Below are 21,401 nucleotides of genomic sequence, written 5' to 3' on the forward strand. Positions count from 1 at the left end.
AGCCTATTCATCAATTTAATTGCAACATTCGAGGGACTTTGATCAGTTTTATGCAGTCTGCTTCGTGTTACATTGAGCGTCTGATTGGATCTTGTATTATAAGAATGAATTGCATTTCTCAACTCCATTTTCTCTGGATTTGCTTTCAGGAATAGTAAGCATTGCAATATATATAATGAATATAGAGTTAGAATTCGAAGACCTTTATAAATATCTCTACAATGTTCCCGATTCCGCGCCCTGGCGATGACTCTGACAGCCCTTTTCTGCATTATGAAAATGTCTTGTGCTTGTGAAGAACAGCCCCAGACTATAAGGCCATATGAAATGTGTGGATGAAAAATACCAAAATAAGCCTGACGTAGTCCATGTTGGTCCAGCTCCCCACATAATCGTTTAAGGGCAAACACACCGCTGCTCAACCTACTTTTCAGAACAGCAATGTGTTGTGCCCAACTTAGAGTAGGGTCAATAATTATTCCTAGGAATTTCTGCTCCTTACCAGTATCATTTGTTGCTGATCCCTTTTTGAGCCTAAAAGTGACTGTTGTGGTTTTGGCTTTGTTGAGGAACAGTTCGTTGGCATTCAACCAAGTTTGCACCGACTCCAGATTCCTCTCCGACAGTGCAACAGCTTGAGCATCATTTTTATGCTTATTAAGAACTGTGGTATCATCGGCATACATGAAGATTTTTGTTGGGACATTTATGCTAAGATCATCAATCATGATCAGAAAAAGCACTGGACCCAATACAGACCCCTGAGGCACACCACACTCCACAGGCAAAACGCGAGAGTTGTCACCATTCACGGAGACGTACTGCACTCTGCCTCGCAAATAGGAAGAAAATAGCTCAAGAGCAGGTCCCTCAACATGAAGGTGTTTCAATTTCGCCAGGAGGATATCATGTGACACACAATCGAATGCACGACTGAGGTCACAGAAAGAGACAGCGGCAGAGGATTTATCTTCAAAGCAGTCAAGAATTTCTTCAACCAGTTTTATAAGAGCATGTGTGGTTGAGAGGCCTTTTCGGAAGCCAAACTGTGTTTTGCAGAGCAAGTTATTAATTTCAAGAAATTTGCAAAATTGCATTGCGAGCAGAATTTCGATTATTTTAGACAGTATAGGGACCAAAGCAATAGGTCTATAGTTGGCAATATCATCATGCTTGCCCTTCTTGTAAATTGGTATAATTTTGGTAATTTTAAGAGAAGTGGGGAATTTTCCATTAGCGATGACTTCATTAATAAGTGCCGTGAATGGGGTAACAATACAATCTATGATTCGTTTAATTAGGGCATTGGATAGTCCATAGTGATCTTTGCTTATCTTTGGTGACATATGCTTAACAACTTCCAGAACGCAATTCTCTGTAATGGGCTTGAATCTAAACATCTCAATACTTTCAGGAACATTCTTATTCTTTAGTAGATTATCTGATGTAACTGTATCATTTTTATCAAGTTTTTTCTTAATTTCATTAGCAATATTTGCAAAGAAACTATTGAAACTGTCTGGAGATATAATGTTCTTGAGTAGTTCTTTTTTTCTGATTTATCCTTGTTTACTATGTTCCACAGTGTCTTCGACTTATTTTCAGAATTCTCTATTAAACTTTTGTTGGATTCTTTTTTTGCTTTTTTTATCATTAGTCTGTAATAACTTTTTTCTCGAGTATACATATCTTTATAATCAGAGGATGTGTTGGAAAGAAAGTATAAAAAATCAAGCCTATTCTTATGATTTTTCAATTCTTGTGTATACCAGTTTAGATTGTTACTTGAACGTCTACCAGAACCAGTTTTCCTATTTGTAATGATTACGTTGAAACTTAATTTATAGTAATATATAACCGTATTTAGAAATGCTTCAAAATTTGTATCTACTTCAGCATGATTATTGAAAATATCTGACCAGCCTTCTATCAACAGGTAACTCCTAAGTACATTAATATTACTGTCATCAATTTTAGTTACTATTTTATAAATCTTTTCAGTGTTTGTCTTAGATTTCTGTGTATCGATATAATTCACTCTACTCATTGAAATAAGTTGGCCCAAGTGATCACTAACATGACAGTTACTCACTAGAACACTCAAACTTTCTTTGAAAGTTGTGAACACATTGTCCAGACAGTTGGTACCCCTTGTCGGTTCATGAACCCTCTTTTCCAACCCATACATACAACACAAATTAACAAAGTGTTCTGCATCCTTACTATTTCTATTAAAATGCAGATTGAAGTCACCACATAATATTGATTTCCGGTTTTTCTTATTTAAATAACTTGAAGCTAGTTCCATAACCCTGCAAAACGTTTCAAAATTACCTTGAGTACTTCTATAAACAGTAATGACCATGATATCAATATTCAAGAAATGAGCTCCTGCTAATTCACAGTCCAACTCAACCGAAATGTTATTTAAATAGTTTAATACTTTGTATTGGGACGCATCATGATTTGAATATATGGCCACACCACCATGAATTCGTATTGAGCGACAGTAGCCGGTTACTAAATGTAGATGCTTAATATTAGAGTTTACTTCAAGCTCAGCATCAGTCATCCAATGCTCCGATACACATAAAATGTCCAACTTATAATTAACAATAATCTCCTCCAGCAGTCCTATTTTATTTGATAAGCTCTGTACATTTTGATGTAAGATATTTATATTACTTTTCCTAGAGTGAATGGCATAATCATCCCTATGATTCAGCCGATATGGATTGAAATCAGTCTCGGCTGATGGCCTTAGTAGTTTTTTAGAGGAATAAGTTTATTGGTTGGAATTATCACGTCTTTATTGAATTGTTTTAAGATTTGTGAGGCAACGTACCGCTTTCCAAGATTATTCAAGTGGTGCCCATGTTTCGTATGAAAACGTTTCCCCAACTTACAAAGCTCTAACACAGTGACATTTTCAAAATGTTTACATGTTTTATGTATCTCAGAATTTGCCCATTGAATTGCTTTATTTACACAAGACCATTTTGGGAGGTCATACCTGTGTGGAATGTCAAATAAAAATACTCTGGTGTGTCTTAAATCAGCCAGCCTCCTACGCAGGACTGATATGAAACCTTTGGCATCATTTCTGGCAATGTCATTACCCCCTCCAATCAACACTGCCGCATCCAGAGGCCCCAAATCTGAGCAGTCACCCACGCTCTCCCTGGTCACATCCTCAAAACAAGCTCCAGGCTTTAGTGTACCTGTTACTTTACATTTTTCATCTTTGTCACGCATTAATCTATCAACAACAGTACGACCCTGGCTACTCATGAATAGTTTAATTTTTCTAACTGGTTTAACAGTTTTTGACTTCGGAGCAAGAGATTTTTTTTCAAGATTTGTTGAGACAGTAGATTGAGAAAAATTACCAATATCATCATTCTGCTGCTTTAAAAAATTAACGATGGCACTCAATACCTCCAATCTATACTTTTTTGAATCAAATCTGGCAAATTCAAAACTATTATTAATGGATTTACTTTTGTTCTTAGTTCTGATTTTGATGTAGCTTTCAAGGTGAAAGAGCGATAAGAAACCACAGTCAAATGAGTTTTGCTGTTGCAGACAGTCTACATGAACTATCCTATCCGAATTGAGAACCAGTTTCATTCTTTCCACCAAAATATTCAATGACCTGTTGTTATATTCTCTCATAGAATCGAAATTATAGAAAGTACTATCAATGTAATCAAATACAACAAGACTCCAGTGTGAGCCACTCCATCCATTTACAGAATCAACTTTGCAATTGTCATTAAGAATAAAGGCAATATTTCTGTTTACTGACGAATTGGGGCATAAAAAGGAGAGGTCATAACTACTATCATTGATAATCAAAGACACTACAGCCGTGTCAACGACAATTAAATCTTTACATCTAGAGAACATTTTCTTACAATACACATCAATGTCATTGTCTGTGAATAATTCATCACCGATGAATGTATTTAATCGATCAATCAGAGTTCCGCTAGTCCTATTGTCCCTGGCTGGAGCTGGAACGGTCTGTGTCGTAATGTCTTTAGCTGCATCCAGACGTTGCATCAATTGGATATCCAGTTCAATCGATCTGTCTAAAGCCGCATTACGCTGTATCTCCAACTCCTCAAGCCGAGATTTCAACGATTCATTTTCAATTCTCAAAAGGGAAAGTTCATCATTCAGAGGACCAAATTGAGAATCCGATCCATCGAGCATCGATGACAAACTATTGGAATCGATATTTTGATTTCCCACTTCAGTTGTAAGTCCAACAGAGATAGTGGATGATGACGAAATCGGGGATTCAGAAAGCATTGAAAGTCGAGTATGATTCTTATGAGTACCAGACAATTCAACAACCCTATCACAGTTCACATCAGTCTTCATGGAAGCCGCACATTCCTTATCAAGGCAACGCCAAGTGATAACACTGCTAACAGTGGTTGATTTTTTGTGACTGTATTCTGTTGGTTGTATTGTAACTTTTATTGTATTTTTATTTCCGCCAGTGTAATGATTTTGTTACTTATTGTATTGTTTGTATTTTGACTTTTGCCTATTAATGCATTGTATATGTTTATGGCAATAAAAGATATCTTATCTTATCTTATCTTATCTTGACTACCTGCTGCGTATAAGTTTCTTGGTATTCGGATGGACAGGCACTACTTGTCATGGAACAACCATGTGAATTAGGTGTTGGAGAAACTCAGAGAGTTATTTCTTATCAGAAGACTGAGCACGTGTGTAGTTGATATCCTGCTCAAGGTTTACTATGCTCATGTCCAGAGCATCATGGGTTATGGTGTACTGATCATATAGATTCTTAAATGAGAACTCGAACCGAGGATAAGATAAGATAATCTCTTTATTCAACACAGCATATAATACAATATACATTTGAATATCGTCTAGTCACAGGTCATTCCTTGAGGAATTGTTGAAAATATACTCACATCAATGGACATAAAATAAGCACCAGTACAAAGACATCAGATACATAAAGTAGGTTTTAAAAGTAGTGCAGGACATAGAAATTTATTATTACTAGATGCTTCAATCATGTATTACAGAAATAATCATTGAAACTATAATAAGCTTTTGCAACAAGAAAGCTGTATAATTTCTTTTTGAATATGTTCTTGTTTGTTAGGGACTGCAGCTCAATTGGTAAATTATTGTAAAGCTTTGAACCAATGTAAGAAGGCATTTTCTCATACAGTTGAAGCCTGTGCTGTCTTAAAACTAATTTATTTCTGCCTCTAGTATTATGATTGTGGATGTCAGCGTTTGTGGCCAGATCTGAGATATGGTCGTGAGTGAAGACTAATAATTTGAAAATATAAATTGAGGGTAGAGTTAGAATGTTCAAATAGACGAAAGCCTCTCTACATGACTCATTAAATTTGAGTCCAGCCAAATAGCGAATAGCTCTTTTTTGCAATTTAAATATTTTTTGGAAGTGCAAATCTGCAGTGCTTCCCCATAACTCTATCCCATAAGCAACATGGGAGTGAAACAATGCAAAGTAAACCATCTTTGAAACAGATAATGGTACAAATTTTACCATATTTCTTATCACAAAAAGGTCTCTACTCACTCTATTAACTATTACATTTACATGCTCATCCCACACAAACTTGAAATCTAGCTCTAGGCCAAGTAATTTCACATAATCTGTATTTCGTATACAATCATTTCCTATAATCGCACTGTGTCTCAGACTAATAAGATAAGATAAGGATATAACTAATAAGATAAGGATGGTTCTAGGCCTATTTCAAACTCTTCAAGATTCCACTCGGTCAAGTTTTCAGTTTGTCAAGTTTTAAAATAGACCCGTGTGCTTTGCAGACATAGTGAAGCAACTTTACATGAGGCAGATGTTCCTTTGCACGGGTGTGATAGTGTGTGGCTGGGTGCTGTCGCTGCTTACCTGCGGTCTGACCGCGTTTTCGCTGACCATGCTGAATCGCGCTATGAGCTGGTTCGCGCGACCTGTCTGGATATTCTTCCTCTACATCATTCCCTCTTTTTTGGTGCCTCTGTTGGTCACACTGCTGGCGGCAAGAAGGCAGAGACTGGTGAGATTGTAATAATTGATTCAGTTTTGAAAATGTTATGATTATTAATTTGAATTTCAAATCTATAATTAGACAGAGATTGGTTAGTTTATTAAAGTGGATTCAGTTTTGAATATTTGTTGACCGGACAGAGATTGGTCACTTTTTGTGTAGTTGAGAAGTTGATATTGTGGTAATTATTCATATTGAATGAAAAAGTCTAAGAAATTGTCAAAAAACCACAGATTTATTGATACTTAGAAAGACCGGTTTCGGTTATTATACCATTGGCAATCTCTGATAAACTAAAACTAAATACAAGAACAGCAGAATTTATACTAGTAGGCGAGTTCTACCGGAACCTTCCATATACGTATTCATCTCTCATCATTCGCCCTATCATTATTCACGCACAAAACAATTATTTTTATTCTTAGCTCTGTTATTATTCACCTCATTCTTATTCTCAATTCTCAGCATATAATTCACATCATTCTTGGAATGTTATTTGTAATTTCTTGATTCCTCTCTTATTACTTTCTCATATTGTAAATGGTTTCTAGTATATAGTATAGTCTCTAGTATTCGGTATATTTAGTTTCTCATAAGATTTTTTCGTCACTAATATAGTCTAATAGTCTATAATAATAGTATAATATTATAGTATATCTATAATATTATAGATAGTATAGTCTATCTAGTATAATAATAGTCTTTTTCCTTGTTTCTTTCTCTCGATTTTCAATTTCTTTGTAAAGTGATTATTGCAATTTTATTTTGATTGGGAGCAATATTTGTGATTTTCCCGTATGCTCCCATATTGTTGTAAATAAATAAACCAAGGAATCAATTATTGTGAATCACTCTCATGGAAAAATAAATTTCAAATTTGAAGTAGCAAATGAAGGGTAGAATAAAAGTTGATAATATTCAGAGCTAATGTACCAAAGAAAGATTAGTGTTTGGGCCACAATGAAACATTACAACAAACTTAGGCCTGGTTTCTAAGGCTCAAGTCGAGAAGAGACTGCGACTCTAGTCTCTTCTCGACGCAGCATGTGTTTTCAAACGGCGACACTCAGACCAGTCAATTCTAGTCTCCACGACCTCGCGACTGTGAGACTGAGTCAAGCGTCGACTCGACATGTTGGTCGAGCCTCGACTTGAGTTGCATAGTAACGTGCATTTTTAATAAAAGTGAGTTTATGTTTGATGGAAGTGATGATTTATCATTTAAGATAAGACAATAATAAGAATTAGATAAGACAATATATTAATAATTATTATAAAATCTGTTACATGCTAAGTAGTGACGAATTAGATTTTTCCAACAGTTACCTTGAAAAGTGGCCATTCCTGCACTGATTACAGAACGCAAAGAATCACTTTTCCGCTCTAGTGCGGGAAATTTTTTTTCTGCACTCCAGATTTGCAACATGGCAACACAAAATAGTTGGTGGGTTATATGGAGGATTAGTGCACGAAAACAAAAATTAAGTTGGTAACAATGACTGTGGTTAGATTTAGATAAGAATCATTTCAATGGCTACCCTACATTTATGATAAAATCCCAATCCAGAAATCCAAAACAAGAATAATGTTAATCTAAATCATAATTAAATAATAATCGTTTACGAATTCTCATCATTCAATAATAAATAATAGTTCTTTTCTATTGATAATTATTATTTCAACTGCAAGCAATGAGAAAAGTAGCAAATATACATTATAAAATTCGAATTTTAAGGTTAAATGATTACCGTTCGATATCCATATAAATAAAAAAACATAAGAATACTACAATGAATATTTCTGATTCTTTAATGAATAAAAATGAGAACTTTGGCTGATAATTTTCAACTTCAATTGGATTATTAATTTTTAAATGAATTAAGGTTGTTATTAATAACAGCATCACACACACACAAACATTTGATGGATTTCAGCCATCATTTTACCCACAATTACCCACTTTTCATGTTCAATGGTAACTGTAGGAAAAATTTAATGTGAAATACGTGCGCAAAGTTCCTCTGCTGCACTCAAGAAGCCATTCCGCCCTCGCCTACGGCTCGGGCGTAAACGTTTCTTTCGGTGCAGCGAACTGTCACTTTGCACAAATAACTATTATACTGTTAATAACAAAGACCTTAAAGATGCATAGACTCACATACAGCGCTAGTGTCGTACTTGGAATTGAAATCCGCCATTGAGGGGGCAACACAAAAGATTATTACATACCAATGCCACCAATGCCTTTGTGATCTATTGTATTACAAATATATATAGATATAATACTCGTGCTAAAATACCCCAATGGCGGCCTTCAATTTCAAGTAAGAGCTATCATTGGGAAGACATAGGCATTGTGGGTCTCTTTAAGGTCTTTGGTTAATAAAGTACCGGTAAGGTTAGAAAATGGAGAAGCATGGAACTGAAGTATTCACCAGCGTCAAAGCCAGACACATTCATCCTAGCACTGAAAATCTGGTTCAGGTTCTGGGTATGTCGGAGGACTAAGGTGGCGCATACCCGAACTGAAGTAGTGACAATGAGCAAAAGAGTCTTGAGGTCGAGAGACTGGAGTATCCTCGACTGGAGTCGTACGATTCGATTCGAGGTAGTGTGAGTTGAGCCAAATACACTTCAACTTATTATCATCTTATTACACTTCATCTATCTATATTGGTTCATAAGATTTAATAATTTTTCTGGAAACCAGACCCAAATGAATGTCTTTTTTCTAAATATATTTTTGGTAACCTAACTATTTTTCACTCGTGTAGTTAAATGGTAATTTATTGTATTTCCATATATTTGTTGAATAGAATATTTTTTATTTGTCCAAGAACAATTACATGATTGCATGAGACATTTTCAAGATAGTTATAATATTCAATTACATCTTAATATATTTCTATACAATATAAGTCTTAATAAAATCAAAGTATAAATTTTTAAAAGTCATAATACATTCAAATATTCACTTCTCATAGTACTCGTTCAAGCTGTAAAAGGGATTTTTGACTAGAAAATTGTAAAGTGCATCTTTAAACTTCAAAAACGGGAAATTTCTTATTTCTTGAGGAAGGTGATTGAAGAGTCTCAAACCTACATTTACATGGCTTTTTAAGGTCTTTGATAACCGATAATCGTTTAAGGTAATTATTGATTGCATTCCTTGTATTTGCAGGTAATTAGGTCACCGTGGACTCTCTTCAGATTGTACTGCGACGCCAACCAGATCCTGTACACTACTATGACTCTCATCTGCCTGCTGTTCAGAATCAGGTCTGGCTTCATCCCGGCCATGTGGCTGTTCTTCAGCTGTATCAGCAGCGTGCTACGCGAACGCATCTTCGCTCATTGGAAAGGTATGTCATTTCTAAGGCTGGCCACTAACTGTTGAACGTGTATACACTAAATCAGCAAGAGACTTCTAAAATAAAATAAACAATAAATTAACCACTGGAAAATTACAATTTATAATTATGAAAAATAATTCAACCTCAAATAGAAGTAGGGGTAAAGTGAGAATACTGCCCCAAACCTGCCCCAAACCTGGCTCCAAATCTGATTCTTGGTTCTAACCTTGCCCAATCCAATGTAATCTGATCTAACCTAACCTAGCCATACCCCTAATCTCACAATAAACCTCAAATGAAGATTTCCCACTTTTTTGGAGAAAAAAAAACTAGATCCAGCTTTTTTTTTATTTCTTGAATAACTAGGAAACCGTTGATTTTACAAAAAATCTACAAGAGTAACTTTTTCCAGTAAATCTAATAACGAATCCATTGACACCCCATTTGTCAAGATTGAACAAAAAATAAGGGAAAACTAGATCCAGTTTTTTTATTTCTTGAATAACTAAGAAACCGTTAATTTTACAAAAAATCTACAAGAGTAACTTTTTCCAGTAAATCTAATAACGAATCCATTGACACCCCATTTGTCAAGATTGAACAAAAAATAAGGATCTCATGGGAAAACTAGATCCAGTTTTTTTTATTTCTCGAATAACTAAGAAACCGTTAATTTTACAAAAAATCTACAAGAGTAACTTTATCCAGTAAATCTAATAACAAATCCATTGACACCCCATTTGTCAAGATTGAACGAAAAATAAGGATCTCATAGATCCAATTTCTTGAATAACTAAGAAACCGTTAATTTTACAAAAAATCCATTATTTGTCAAGGGATCCTAACTCTGAAACTAAGCAACAAGCATTTTTATGTTGAGACCTTGCTTAAACCTCAGCACTAAACCCCCCCCAACCCCCCACAGGGGGGGGGGTGGGGGCTTGACCCTCTGCCTTTAACCTGAACTACTTGAAAACTCACCTCAGGTTGTATTAAACATTTATTATAAAAATAGATCATGAGTGTTGATAAATTTGGTCGATATTTGTATGATAAAGATAATAATAGAGATATTAATGTTGATATCAAAAATTTGATTCAGAATTTTTTCCATTTTTTACAATGTATACCATTAGCTGCAACTTTCATACCAAACATCAATCTCAATAATGAAAAAGAATGGAAGTATATGACTGATCCAAACTTAATCCAACAATTCTCACTTTCTTCTGGAATCTCTTTTAAAGAATGGTATGAAAAAAATGTAATAAATATAGGTGAAAAATCTTAGGTTTAGGTGAGTACACCCAGAAAGAAATTGTAGATGTAGGTGAGTACACCCAGAAAAAAAATGTAGGTTTGGTTACCCAGACCAAGAACATTATTCAACTTTAATGAAAAATCTAAGCTCATATGGATACACAGTCAGTATTTTGCTTTGAAAGAAGCTGATAAATCAAATTATAATATAAAATGCTTTAAAATTAAATTTGGAGAAAATTCTATTAGAAGACAAGAACAATTCTATAAATTAATGGGATGATACTGAAGGTAAAATATTGATACATTTGTAGATAATACTTTTGATTTGAATATTGTCTAGTTCTTTGTTATTTTATAGAAGATTTATAATACTCTTTTTACTGTTCCACTCAGTGGTGTATATTCAAACTCATTATCATAGAGGATTAAACAGTAGGCACTGGTTTTTTCTGAGAAATTATTTGTTGTTTCCAATGTCAACTTTATGTCTATTGCACCAGATTTCAATAGTTCATTTTGCTTACTACAGTCTATAACAACCAATGGTGCATATTCATCAAATGTTTTATACTCAATTGATGTACTGCTGTTATAAGGATAGTATTCATTTTGGAATTCAGAGAACATGTGATACAATAAATGTTTATTACCAACAATATTTTCATAGGGGAATGATTGAGCATTTAAATAGAGATTAACATTGTTCAGATTACAGAAATCGAAATGTGACCTGTTAGCAGTTATAACATTTTTCCTATTCTTTTGTAATCCAAGAATAATGAATCTAGGTTTCAATATGTTCGAAGTTGTCTTAACTGTCCATTGAAGATTAGTAGTTTCAGGTAATTGTGGAAATTCATGCAATTCCCATGATCTGAATGGAATGGTAATTGGTATATCACTATGTGTTAAACTCAGCAGATCAAGACGAACAGTGTCAGAAGCATGTATATAGGGTACTTTCCATTGTAGTTTTGTAATATCAATTTTCACCGATTTTGCTGTTTCTGATTCAATACAATTTAAGTCTGATGATGACCTTAATAGAACAATTTCCTGACGAACATTTAATAGAACTTTTCTATAGTCTTCCATTACACCTAACCACATATCCAAAGGAATGCAGAAGCAGAATTTATCTAAACTTTTCCATCCAGTCAACTTCCATCCTGCATTCTCCATAATTTTTTCATTGAGTTTTGATTGACGTAGATAGTTTTTCATGGTTGTTGTCAATCCTACATTACGTGTGCGATCAACTTCAACCCCTCCCAATTCATATCTGATTTCATCAAATAGGTATGCAACTCCATTATTGATAAGTGAAAAGTCCTTGGTTTCAACATCATTCTTATCTTTCACTTTGATTTCGCCTTCAATTATGAGAAAACTTCTACTTGGAAGTGTATAAATATCTTCTTGTTTTAAACTAATTCGAATTTCATCATTGTAATTGAATGTCTGTTGAATATATGGTGTGTGAGTGATATACTCATATTTGGTAATACTCTCATCAAGATGTACACTCTGATCAACAAGTAATATATCTGACTTGACTTGTTTCTTATACATTTTTATTATATATATTTTTCTTCTCAATACAACCTGAGGTGAGTTTTCAAGTAGTTCAGGTTAAAGGCAGAGGGTCAAGCCCCCCAACCCCCCCTGTGGGGGGGGGGGGTTTAGTGCTGAGGTTTAAGCAAGGTCTCAACATAAAAATGCTTGTTGCTTAGTTTCAGAGTTAGGATCCCTTGACAAATAATGGATTTACTGAAAAAAATTATTCTTAGTTATTCAAGAAATTGGATCTACTTTTTCTGTTCAATCTTGATAAATGGAAAAAGTTATTCTTGGTTTCTTAGTTATTGGATCTAGTTTTCCCATATTTTTTGTTCAATCTTGACAAATGGATTTGTTATTAGATTTACTGGAAAAAGTTACTCTTGTAGATTTTTTGTAAAATTAACGGTTTCTTAGTTATTCAAGAAATAAAAAAAAGCTGGATCTATGAGATCCTTATTTTTTGTTCAATCTTGACAAATGGGGTGTCAATGGATTCGTTATTAGATTTACTGGAAAAAGTTACTCTTGTAGATTTTTTGTAAAATTAACGGTTTCTAGTTATTCAAGAAAAAAAAAAAGCTGGATCTAGTTTTTTTTTTCTCCAAAAAAGTGGGAAATCTTCATTTGAGGTTTATTGTGAGATTAGGGGTATGGCTAGGTTAGGTTAGATCGGATTACATTGGATTGGGCAAGGTTAGAACCAAGAATCAGATTTGGAGCCAGGTTTGGGGCAGGTTTGGGGCAGTATTCTCACTTTACCCCTACTAATAGATCAGCAAAGAAAGAGATCTGGCGTGGCGCACTCACACAACTTTCCTTGCCGTTATGAAAATTGATCACCTGACGCTAGTGTTCACGCGCATCTCAAGTCTACAATTCAAAGATCCAAGCCAGCTGGTGACAGGACAATAACGCTGGAGACACACGAAGTCTGCTATCTCTTCATAGTGAATTATTTAATAGAATCAACAGTTGCCAACAGTTTTGAATTGTAATTGAATAATCACATTTTCTCGAATTTCGAGCTTATTTTAAATTTTAGGTGAAAATGTTACTGAACATTAATTGTAAAGATTTTCATGCTCAATCTTTTCCACTTGAAATGTTTTGTTTGAATTGTATCTGAAGCCTGATAATATGGAATCTAAAATCAAATTTTGCATAGATGGGGCGGAGCTCCTGGAATTTTTACAGATATGGGACTTATGGCAGTTGATAGAGCTTATCAATGACTATTTTAGGTATAAATTTGATCAAAATCGTTGGAGCCGTTTTCGAGAAAACCGCGAAAAAACCTGTTTTTGACTACATTTTCGCCATTTCAGCCGCCTTCTTGAATTGCATTAGATCGATATTGTTCGTGTCGGATCCTGATATTGTAAGAACCTTAAGTTCTGAATTTCAAGTCATTCCGTTAATTGGGAGATGAGATATAGTGTACACAGACACACATACACTCATACACACACACATACAGACCAATACCCAAAAACCACTTTTTTGGACTCACGGGACCTTGAAACATATAGAAATTTAGAAATTGGGGTACCTTAATTTTATCGGAAAGAAATACTTTCCTTACTTATGGTAATAGGGCAAGGAAAGTAATGAACAACATAAATTAGAAATACAAAAACCTAACCTCAAAACTTTTGCTCGAAGCTTTTCTCTGTGATCACAGCTTTAATTACAAAGCAATGTTAGGCTCAACTCACACTACCTCGACTCAAATCGTACGACTCCAGTCGAGGATACTTTAATCTCTCGACCTTACGACTTTCTTGCTCATTGTCACTACTTCAATTCCATGCTACTTCATTTCTTACCGACATAACGACATAAGAGAACCTTCCCGGAATAGTATAGATTGACTTTGTATGAAGAAAAACCCAGTTATATTGGTAGAGAGATTTACCAAGTACTACCAATTCGGTTGCGGGAAATATTAACAATAAAGGAGTTTAAACGAAGTTTGAAATTATTTCTAAAGGAGGAGTGCTTTTATAGTCTGAAGGACTATTTTGACTACTATAATAGAGTCAAATACAAATAGTAATTATATACTAGGTTTAAATTTCATGAAAAATTAATGGTGTCTCGCTTTTGCTAGCACTTTGACTTGTCTGACGCCGTTGAGGCCAACCAGACGTAATATATATCTATCTATATATCTAACTATCTATCAATACCTCTCCTTATTAAAAATATGAGACCCAATACGTCTCTTCTGCTTATATAACAAATTTTATAATAATTATTATGAATGCATTGTCTTATCTAATTGTCATTAGAATTCTATATTAAATTCTTTGTCTTATCTAATTGTTATTAGAATTCTATATTAAATACTTAAGTCTTATCTAAAATGATAAAACATCACTTTCTTGAAACATAACCTCACTTTTATTAAAAATGTACAGTACTATGCAACTCAAGTCGAGGCTCGACCAACATGTCGAGTCGACGCTCGACTCAGTCTCACAGTCGTGAGGTCGCAGACTAGAATCGACTGGTTTGGAAATTGCAAGACTAGAATGGGAAATTGGCAAGTGGCAAATATGTCGTCCTAACATTTTCACTGACTTTATGACGTGAATCTCACCATAGGTATAGTGATTGTTCGAGTTTTGTGTATGATTTCTTTTTGTAATTCAATTTAAATTATTCCAAATTAATTTCTCCCACCTCTAACGTATATCTCTTTATAACTTATATCTCGTAGTTTGTATTGTTATATATTCTTTTCCTCCACCTACTGTCTAAAGTACTTACTTTACTCCCTGAAACATAATACTAAAGTGTCACTTTTTCGCTCTCGGTAGTAAAAAACAGATAAACTCCCTAGGGAGGAAAAGTGACTCCATTTAAATTACATGGGAAGCATCTCTATTTTAAAACTTACATTGTAATAGGTTAGAAGGTCTAAGCTCAGATGAGAAAGCGTAATAGAGGTGTCTATCATTGAGTCAACTGAATTCAATACCAAACAAGAAATTTGATCAACTCATGAAATATATGTTTGTATGATATTATATTCTTAATATTAGTAGACGATAAAAATTTAAACAATTTTAAAAATATTCTATTCTATTCAAAATACCAGCCAACAAATATTTTGATCTGCAATTCAAATCTGAAACGCGTGATCTGGAGTCAGCCATTTTTGGTAGCCGCTCAGCTGATATAATTGTTACAACTTTTGCCGATAGATAGCGCAATCGGCAGTGCCAATCAGCCGACCGGTTTTTAGGTTTTAGATTTTAGGTTATGTTGTTAGGAAACATTGTCACCAATACGTAAGTTATTAGAATGATTTTATTTGCAGTTTTTATAAAAAAATGTAGATGAGGAAAAATGTTGTGTACATCACGAGCGAATGATTTTTATTTGCAGTTTTTATAAAAAAATGTAGATGAGGAAAAATGTTGTGTAGATCACGAGCGAAAAATACTTTTTCTCCCTCAGGAAAATTGTTGCCATCGGCTTCGCCTCGGGCTTCAAACTTTTTCCCACAGGGAGAAAAAGTCGTACTTTTCACTCTAGATATACAAATAACTATTTTTTGGCAAATCAATTGAACTTCAATGCAAAGTAATTAACTTTCATCTGTTTAATCTCAGACTGGAGAATACTGGTGCTATACGTTGGCTGCCTGGTGCTTCCCTACATCGAATGTGCCTACATCATAAATGGCTCACTGCAACTCATCATCCCCATAATGGGCCGGTCGGGCTCAGGCAATCATGCCGAAATCGTGCTCGGAATGATATCCTCTGCTATGTTTACTCTGCTGCTCAGTTTCCTGGTGAGTTTATAACTTGAAAAATTTAAATAGAATGAGTAGAAACGTAAAAATACTTGTGCATCATGAATAATGAATAAGGGTGTGATCACATTGAATGCGTTTACAGAGTGTATGGGAATGTATGGGAACACTTCAATAAATTGGAGACTGTTGTAGATAATAATACTGTAACTTTCAGGATAAGTTATTGGTCAAATACTCTACCTTTTGACGTACAACTGAATTTCAACCCCTCATAAGGGGGTGACTTAGTGGTTGTAACTCGAATATTTCAAATGTTTATATTTATGTTTATATTAATATTTCAAATATTTCAATGTCACCCCATCGAGTGTTACATCATTTTAAAGGCCTTTTTAAAACAAGAAAGATTGCATCGATAAAAATGTTTTATGATACTTATATCCAAAATGGCGTCTGATTGAAGTTTAAGTTTTTAAAGAAATGAGGGGTTGTAACTCAAATATTTTGAGAGTGAACACCCATTGTGTGATACATCATTTTAAAGGCCTTTCTAAAACAAGAAAGATGACATCAATAAAAATGTTCTATGATACTTTTATCCAAAATGGCCGCTGATTAAACCTTATCAATTATTTCTTTAAAAACTCAAACTTCAATCAGCCGCAATTTTGGATAAATGTATCATAGAACATTCTAATTGATGTCATCTTTCTTGTTTTAGAAAGGCCTTAAAAATTATGTACCACACAATGGGTGTTAACATTTAAAATATTTTAGTTAGAACCCAATTTCCTTAGAAACTAAAACCTCAATCAGCCGCAATTTTGGATAAAAGTATCATAGAACATTTTATTGATGTCATATTTCTTGTTTTAGAAAGGCCTTTAAAATGATGTACCACACAAGGGGTGTTAACATTTAAAATATTTGAGTAAAACCCAATTTCCTTAGAAACTAAAACCTCAATCAGCCGCAATTTTGGATAAAAGTATCATAGAAAATTTTAATTGATGTCATATTTCTTGTTTTAGAAAGGCCTTTAAAATGATGTACCACACAATGGGTGTTACATTTAGAATATTCGAGTTACAACCCCTAAGTCATCCCCTTATGAGGGGCTGAAATTCAGTTGTACGTAACTAATTCAGTTGTAACCCTTAAGTTACCCCCTTATGAGGGGTTGAAATTCAGTTGTACGTCAAAAGGTGTATTTGACCAATAACTTATCCTGAAAGTTACAGTATTATATCTACAACAGTCTCCAATCTATTGAAGGGTTCCCATAGATATGACTCACTCTGTATGTGCAAGTACAGGTCGAATCATGCATGAGCCGAAAAACAATATCTGGAACTTGTCATTGAAAAACGGCGTGACTTGCATGTAGCTGCTCACACTGAACGCAACCAGCAAGTGCACGCGTTCAGTGTGAGTGTTCCTATTGCTCTTTCCAGATTCTGTTTCTCATCTGCAAGCTTGGTCATGTATGATCAAGCATGCACTTGCACATATACGCATTCAATGTGATCATTATACCTTTATTCATTATATTCATTTTCCTACAGTTACCTTGGAAAGTGACCATTCCTGCACTGATTACAGAACGCAAAGTATTACTTTGCGTATTATCTTGCAGTCATCCCAATCAGCTGTTGACTTTGTTGGCATGTATTTTGAATGCGAATTTGTTCTATCTATATTTTTTCTGATTTTTAAATAAATAAAAATGAGAACTCATTGAATTATACATTTTGAATATTATTAATTATTCATTTTCCAAATAATATTTTCATTCATAAATGAGTGTTTGAAAATTATTTAGAAATTAAGATTCATTAAATTATTCAATTTTTAAATTAATTGTATTAATTTAATTTTAAATTTGAATAAATTATCGATTATTAATTTTCAATTGGATTATAAAGTTAAAATAAATAAAGTTGTTATTAATAACAAAATTATACAGACAAACATTGATGGATTTCAGTCATCATTTTACGCATAATCAACCACTTCTCATATTCAATGGTAACTGCATGAAAATTTAATGTGAAATACGTACGCAAAGTTCCTCTGCTGCACTCAAGAAACCAATCCGCCCTCGCCTACGGCTCGTGCGTAAACGTTTCTTTCGGTGCAGCAAACTGTCACTTTGCGCACTAGTTGCACAAATAACTATTCCACTCATTCGATTCTATTCATTTTCAATTTTCACTTGCAAGGTTCTCTCAAGTCTTCTCAAGACATGTAAAGCTTTTTCAAACAGGTCACAAATTTCAAGAGTGTGGTTTTAAAGTGGAAATCGACTCTATTTAAGAATAAACCTATAGTCAATTTAGTTAACACTCCAGAGATAGAGATCATAGAGTTGGAGAAAACGTTGTTTGGCAAGGATTAGCAGGAATCTCCTAGAAATCACTGATTAAAACTATAAGGATAGTTAGTTATTCTTCTATATTATAATATAAAGGTGCGTACAGACTTTCGCTCTGCTCCACAATCGAACGTCACTCGAGCAGCGATTGATGATCGACCGGGGATCAAGAGTGGAACGCGAGAAGAGCTAACATCTCCCGTAACGTTCATGATAGGAGCGAGGGCGGAGTGATTGCGGAGCGAGGGCGGAGCGTGTTGGAGGCGCGTTTATCTGTACGCACCTTTAGGTTATCCTAGAGGTCATCACACCCAGCTACGTGTAGCTAGGAATACGTCTTTGGAAAACGAAGCCGTCCTATCTACCAATATTAAGTCCACGCTACATATTTGTTCCTTTCACACAAGTGTAACATAGCGCTTCGATAATGCTCGATAATCAAACTCAAATTTACTCAAACAGTCCAGTGAATATAGCCAAATTTCAAACAGTTTCGATGGGACACTCTGTATATACCATACCATACCATACCCTATGGCGCTACAGCCCTCTGTGGGCCTTGGCCTCCTCCACGATTCTCCTCCATCTCGGTCGATCCTGACACAACTCTCTCCAGTTTCCCATTCCCTCTAAAGTCCTCCTCCACACCATCTATCCATCTCTTTCTTGGACGACCTCTCCTAGGTCCATCTATTTTTCCATTCAGTGTCACTCTTGGAAGCTCTCATTATCCATCTAACACATGGCCAAGCCTCTTATTCTCTGGGCTTTGAAAAATCTAACAATATTCTCACCCTGCAGTGCTTCCTCCACCTCTGCTTGCTCCTTCTCCACCATGTATCCGCTGCCACCCTACCGCACCAAAAATTTTCCTCACAATTCCTCTCTCAAATACCCTCAATGCCTCTTCCTTTTTGTTAGTCATTGTCACACTCTGTATATTCAGATCCTGAATTTGGTCGAATAAAAGCGGATTCCCACGTATCAGTATTTAATTTGATAATTTTTAATATTCACTTCAAAATTAATTCAACTCAGTAAATCACTACTGCATATATTAAGGTGCGAACATGAGCAATTCACTTTTAATCAGCAGACTATATCTGTATTTTCACAGATCAGCTGATTAAAAGTGAATTGCTCATGTTCGCGGAGCGTAAATCTGTACGCGCCTTAACATTCACCAAAGTGATTTACGGAGTTGAAGTAATTTTGAAGTGAATATTAAGAACTAGCCGTCAGGCTCGCTTCGCTCGCCATATCCGTCTAGCCAGGGGGCTCCGCCCCCTGGACCCCCGACTGGATCGTCCAAGAATGAGATCAGCAGGCTCGCTTCGCTCGCCTGCATTTTTCATTTGGGCATTTTTATCATATGTTAGGACTATCCAGTCGGGGGTCCAGACTAAACGGCTGGCTAAACGGATATGGCGAGCGAAGCGAGCCTGACTGCTAGTAATATAATATTCCCAGGATTGAAGTAGCAGTGCCCAATCAATTTTTCCGTGATAAATGCATTTAAATCTTCAACTTGGTGCCAACCTAACAAAGTCAACTCAACTTAATGCCAACCTGACAAAATTATTAATTTAGTTGCCAGTTAACAACTGTTTCGAAGAGGTACTCTATCTAGATTATAGTTCTATAGTAACATATGATATGGAAATTTCAATTATAATTAAGAGATTGGGAGAAGAAGAATATACATGCTATAAGACTAACTTTAAACCCTTAAAAACAACCCTTAGAGTGATACCTCCCTCGCGTTCGCTACCTTTCAGCCTGCCGCTCTGCTCTGCTCCCCACGCCACGCATCAACCAAATGAGTGGTTGACCCACCCGCCACCAGGGTGCGCCTCAGTCGCCGCCACCCGTTCCTGCGTTTCTATGGGCCGAGCACCGCCGGCCAATAGCAGCGCAGGTGAACTCGGGGACTGTGAATAAAAGGGGGCTACTCAGCTACCCTCGAGAGCACTGTACAGATCTCTGTACAGAATACACCAGTTACTTTTGTTTCCATATATAATCCTCCTCGTAATAGAGAGTTCAACTCTGACCTCCTATCTCAACTTTTCACCTCCTCTCCCTGTATGTTTGGTGCTGGTGATTGGAATGCCAAACACACAGCTATTGGCTGCAGGGTTACAAACATAGCAGGAAAATGTCTCCTTGAATTCATAGAAAAATTTGACACAGACATACATTTACATGTCCCATCATCTCCCACACATACAAGTATGTGCAATCAAGCTGCTCAACCTGACATATTGGATTATGCATTGTCAGTGGGACTCACAAGAACCTCCCTGGTTGAGGTGGTCGAGGACCTGTCTTCAGATCACCTGCCAGTGTTGTTCACTCTTGTGAGTCCCGACTACATTGCAAGACCACCTCCACATCGCCTCACAGTGAAGTGGAGGAAGTATCATGAAAGTGTGTCAAACTCTATTCCCATCCTTCCAAGCACACATTCGAACACTGTCGACTTGGAAGCTCATACAGCAAATATTACGGAAGTTATAAAAACAGCACTAGCTGATAACACTTCCTTAGCCCCACCCCAACGACGCTCACTACTTCCCACTGAAATTCAAGTGGCTATCAGAGAGCGCCGCAGCACTCGCAAACGTTGGCAGATAACACGAGCTCCTGCTGACAAATATGCATTTAATAGAGCATCGAACAAATGCTCTCAACTACTTAAACTACATCGCCTCCAATCCTGGGAAGAGTATCTCACCTCTTTGCCACCCAACTCAGCCTGGCAAGCTACCCGTAAACTTCTCAGGAAAAAACCTCCAAACTCTCCACTTGAGGGCCCAAATGGGCTAATCTTCTCAGACCAAGAGAAAGTGGATGAGTTTGCCTCCCATCTAGAACTCCACTTCTCAAATCCACCCGTCCCTCATAGTCAAGAGCTCGGCACCCACTTTAGAAAAATAGTTGACAGTGTTTTAGTAACAGTGCAAGACCCCACCCCAAATAATCTCTCACCTTTTACAATG

At 35.7% G+C, this 21,401-nt stretch overlaps 1 protein-coding gene across 1 annotated transcript in view; it reads left to right on the top strand.

Moving 5' to 3' along the window:
* LOC111060553 (endoplasmic reticulum metallopeptidase 1) overlaps nt 1-21,401 on the top strand; it is an 84,191-nt gene that overhangs the window by 40,250 nt on the left and 22,540 nt on the right. Inside the window, exons 7-9 of the mRNA XM_039422166.1 lie at nt 5,857-6,086; nt 9,259-9,439; nt 15,877-16,061. Coding sequence (XP_039278100.1) covers nt 5,857-6,086; nt 9,259-9,439; nt 15,877-16,061 — 596 coding nt within the window. The remainder of the gene's footprint in view (nt 1-5,856; nt 6,087-9,258; nt 9,440-15,876; nt 16,062-21,401) is intronic.

Source organism: Nilaparvata lugens, chromosome 2, assembly GCF_014356525.2.
Source record: "Nilaparvata lugens isolate BPH chromosome 2, ASM1435652v1, whole genome shotgun sequence".
In the NCBI taxonomy this organism is placed as follows: Eukaryota; Metazoa; Arthropoda; class Insecta; order Hemiptera; family Delphacidae; genus Nilaparvata; species Nilaparvata lugens.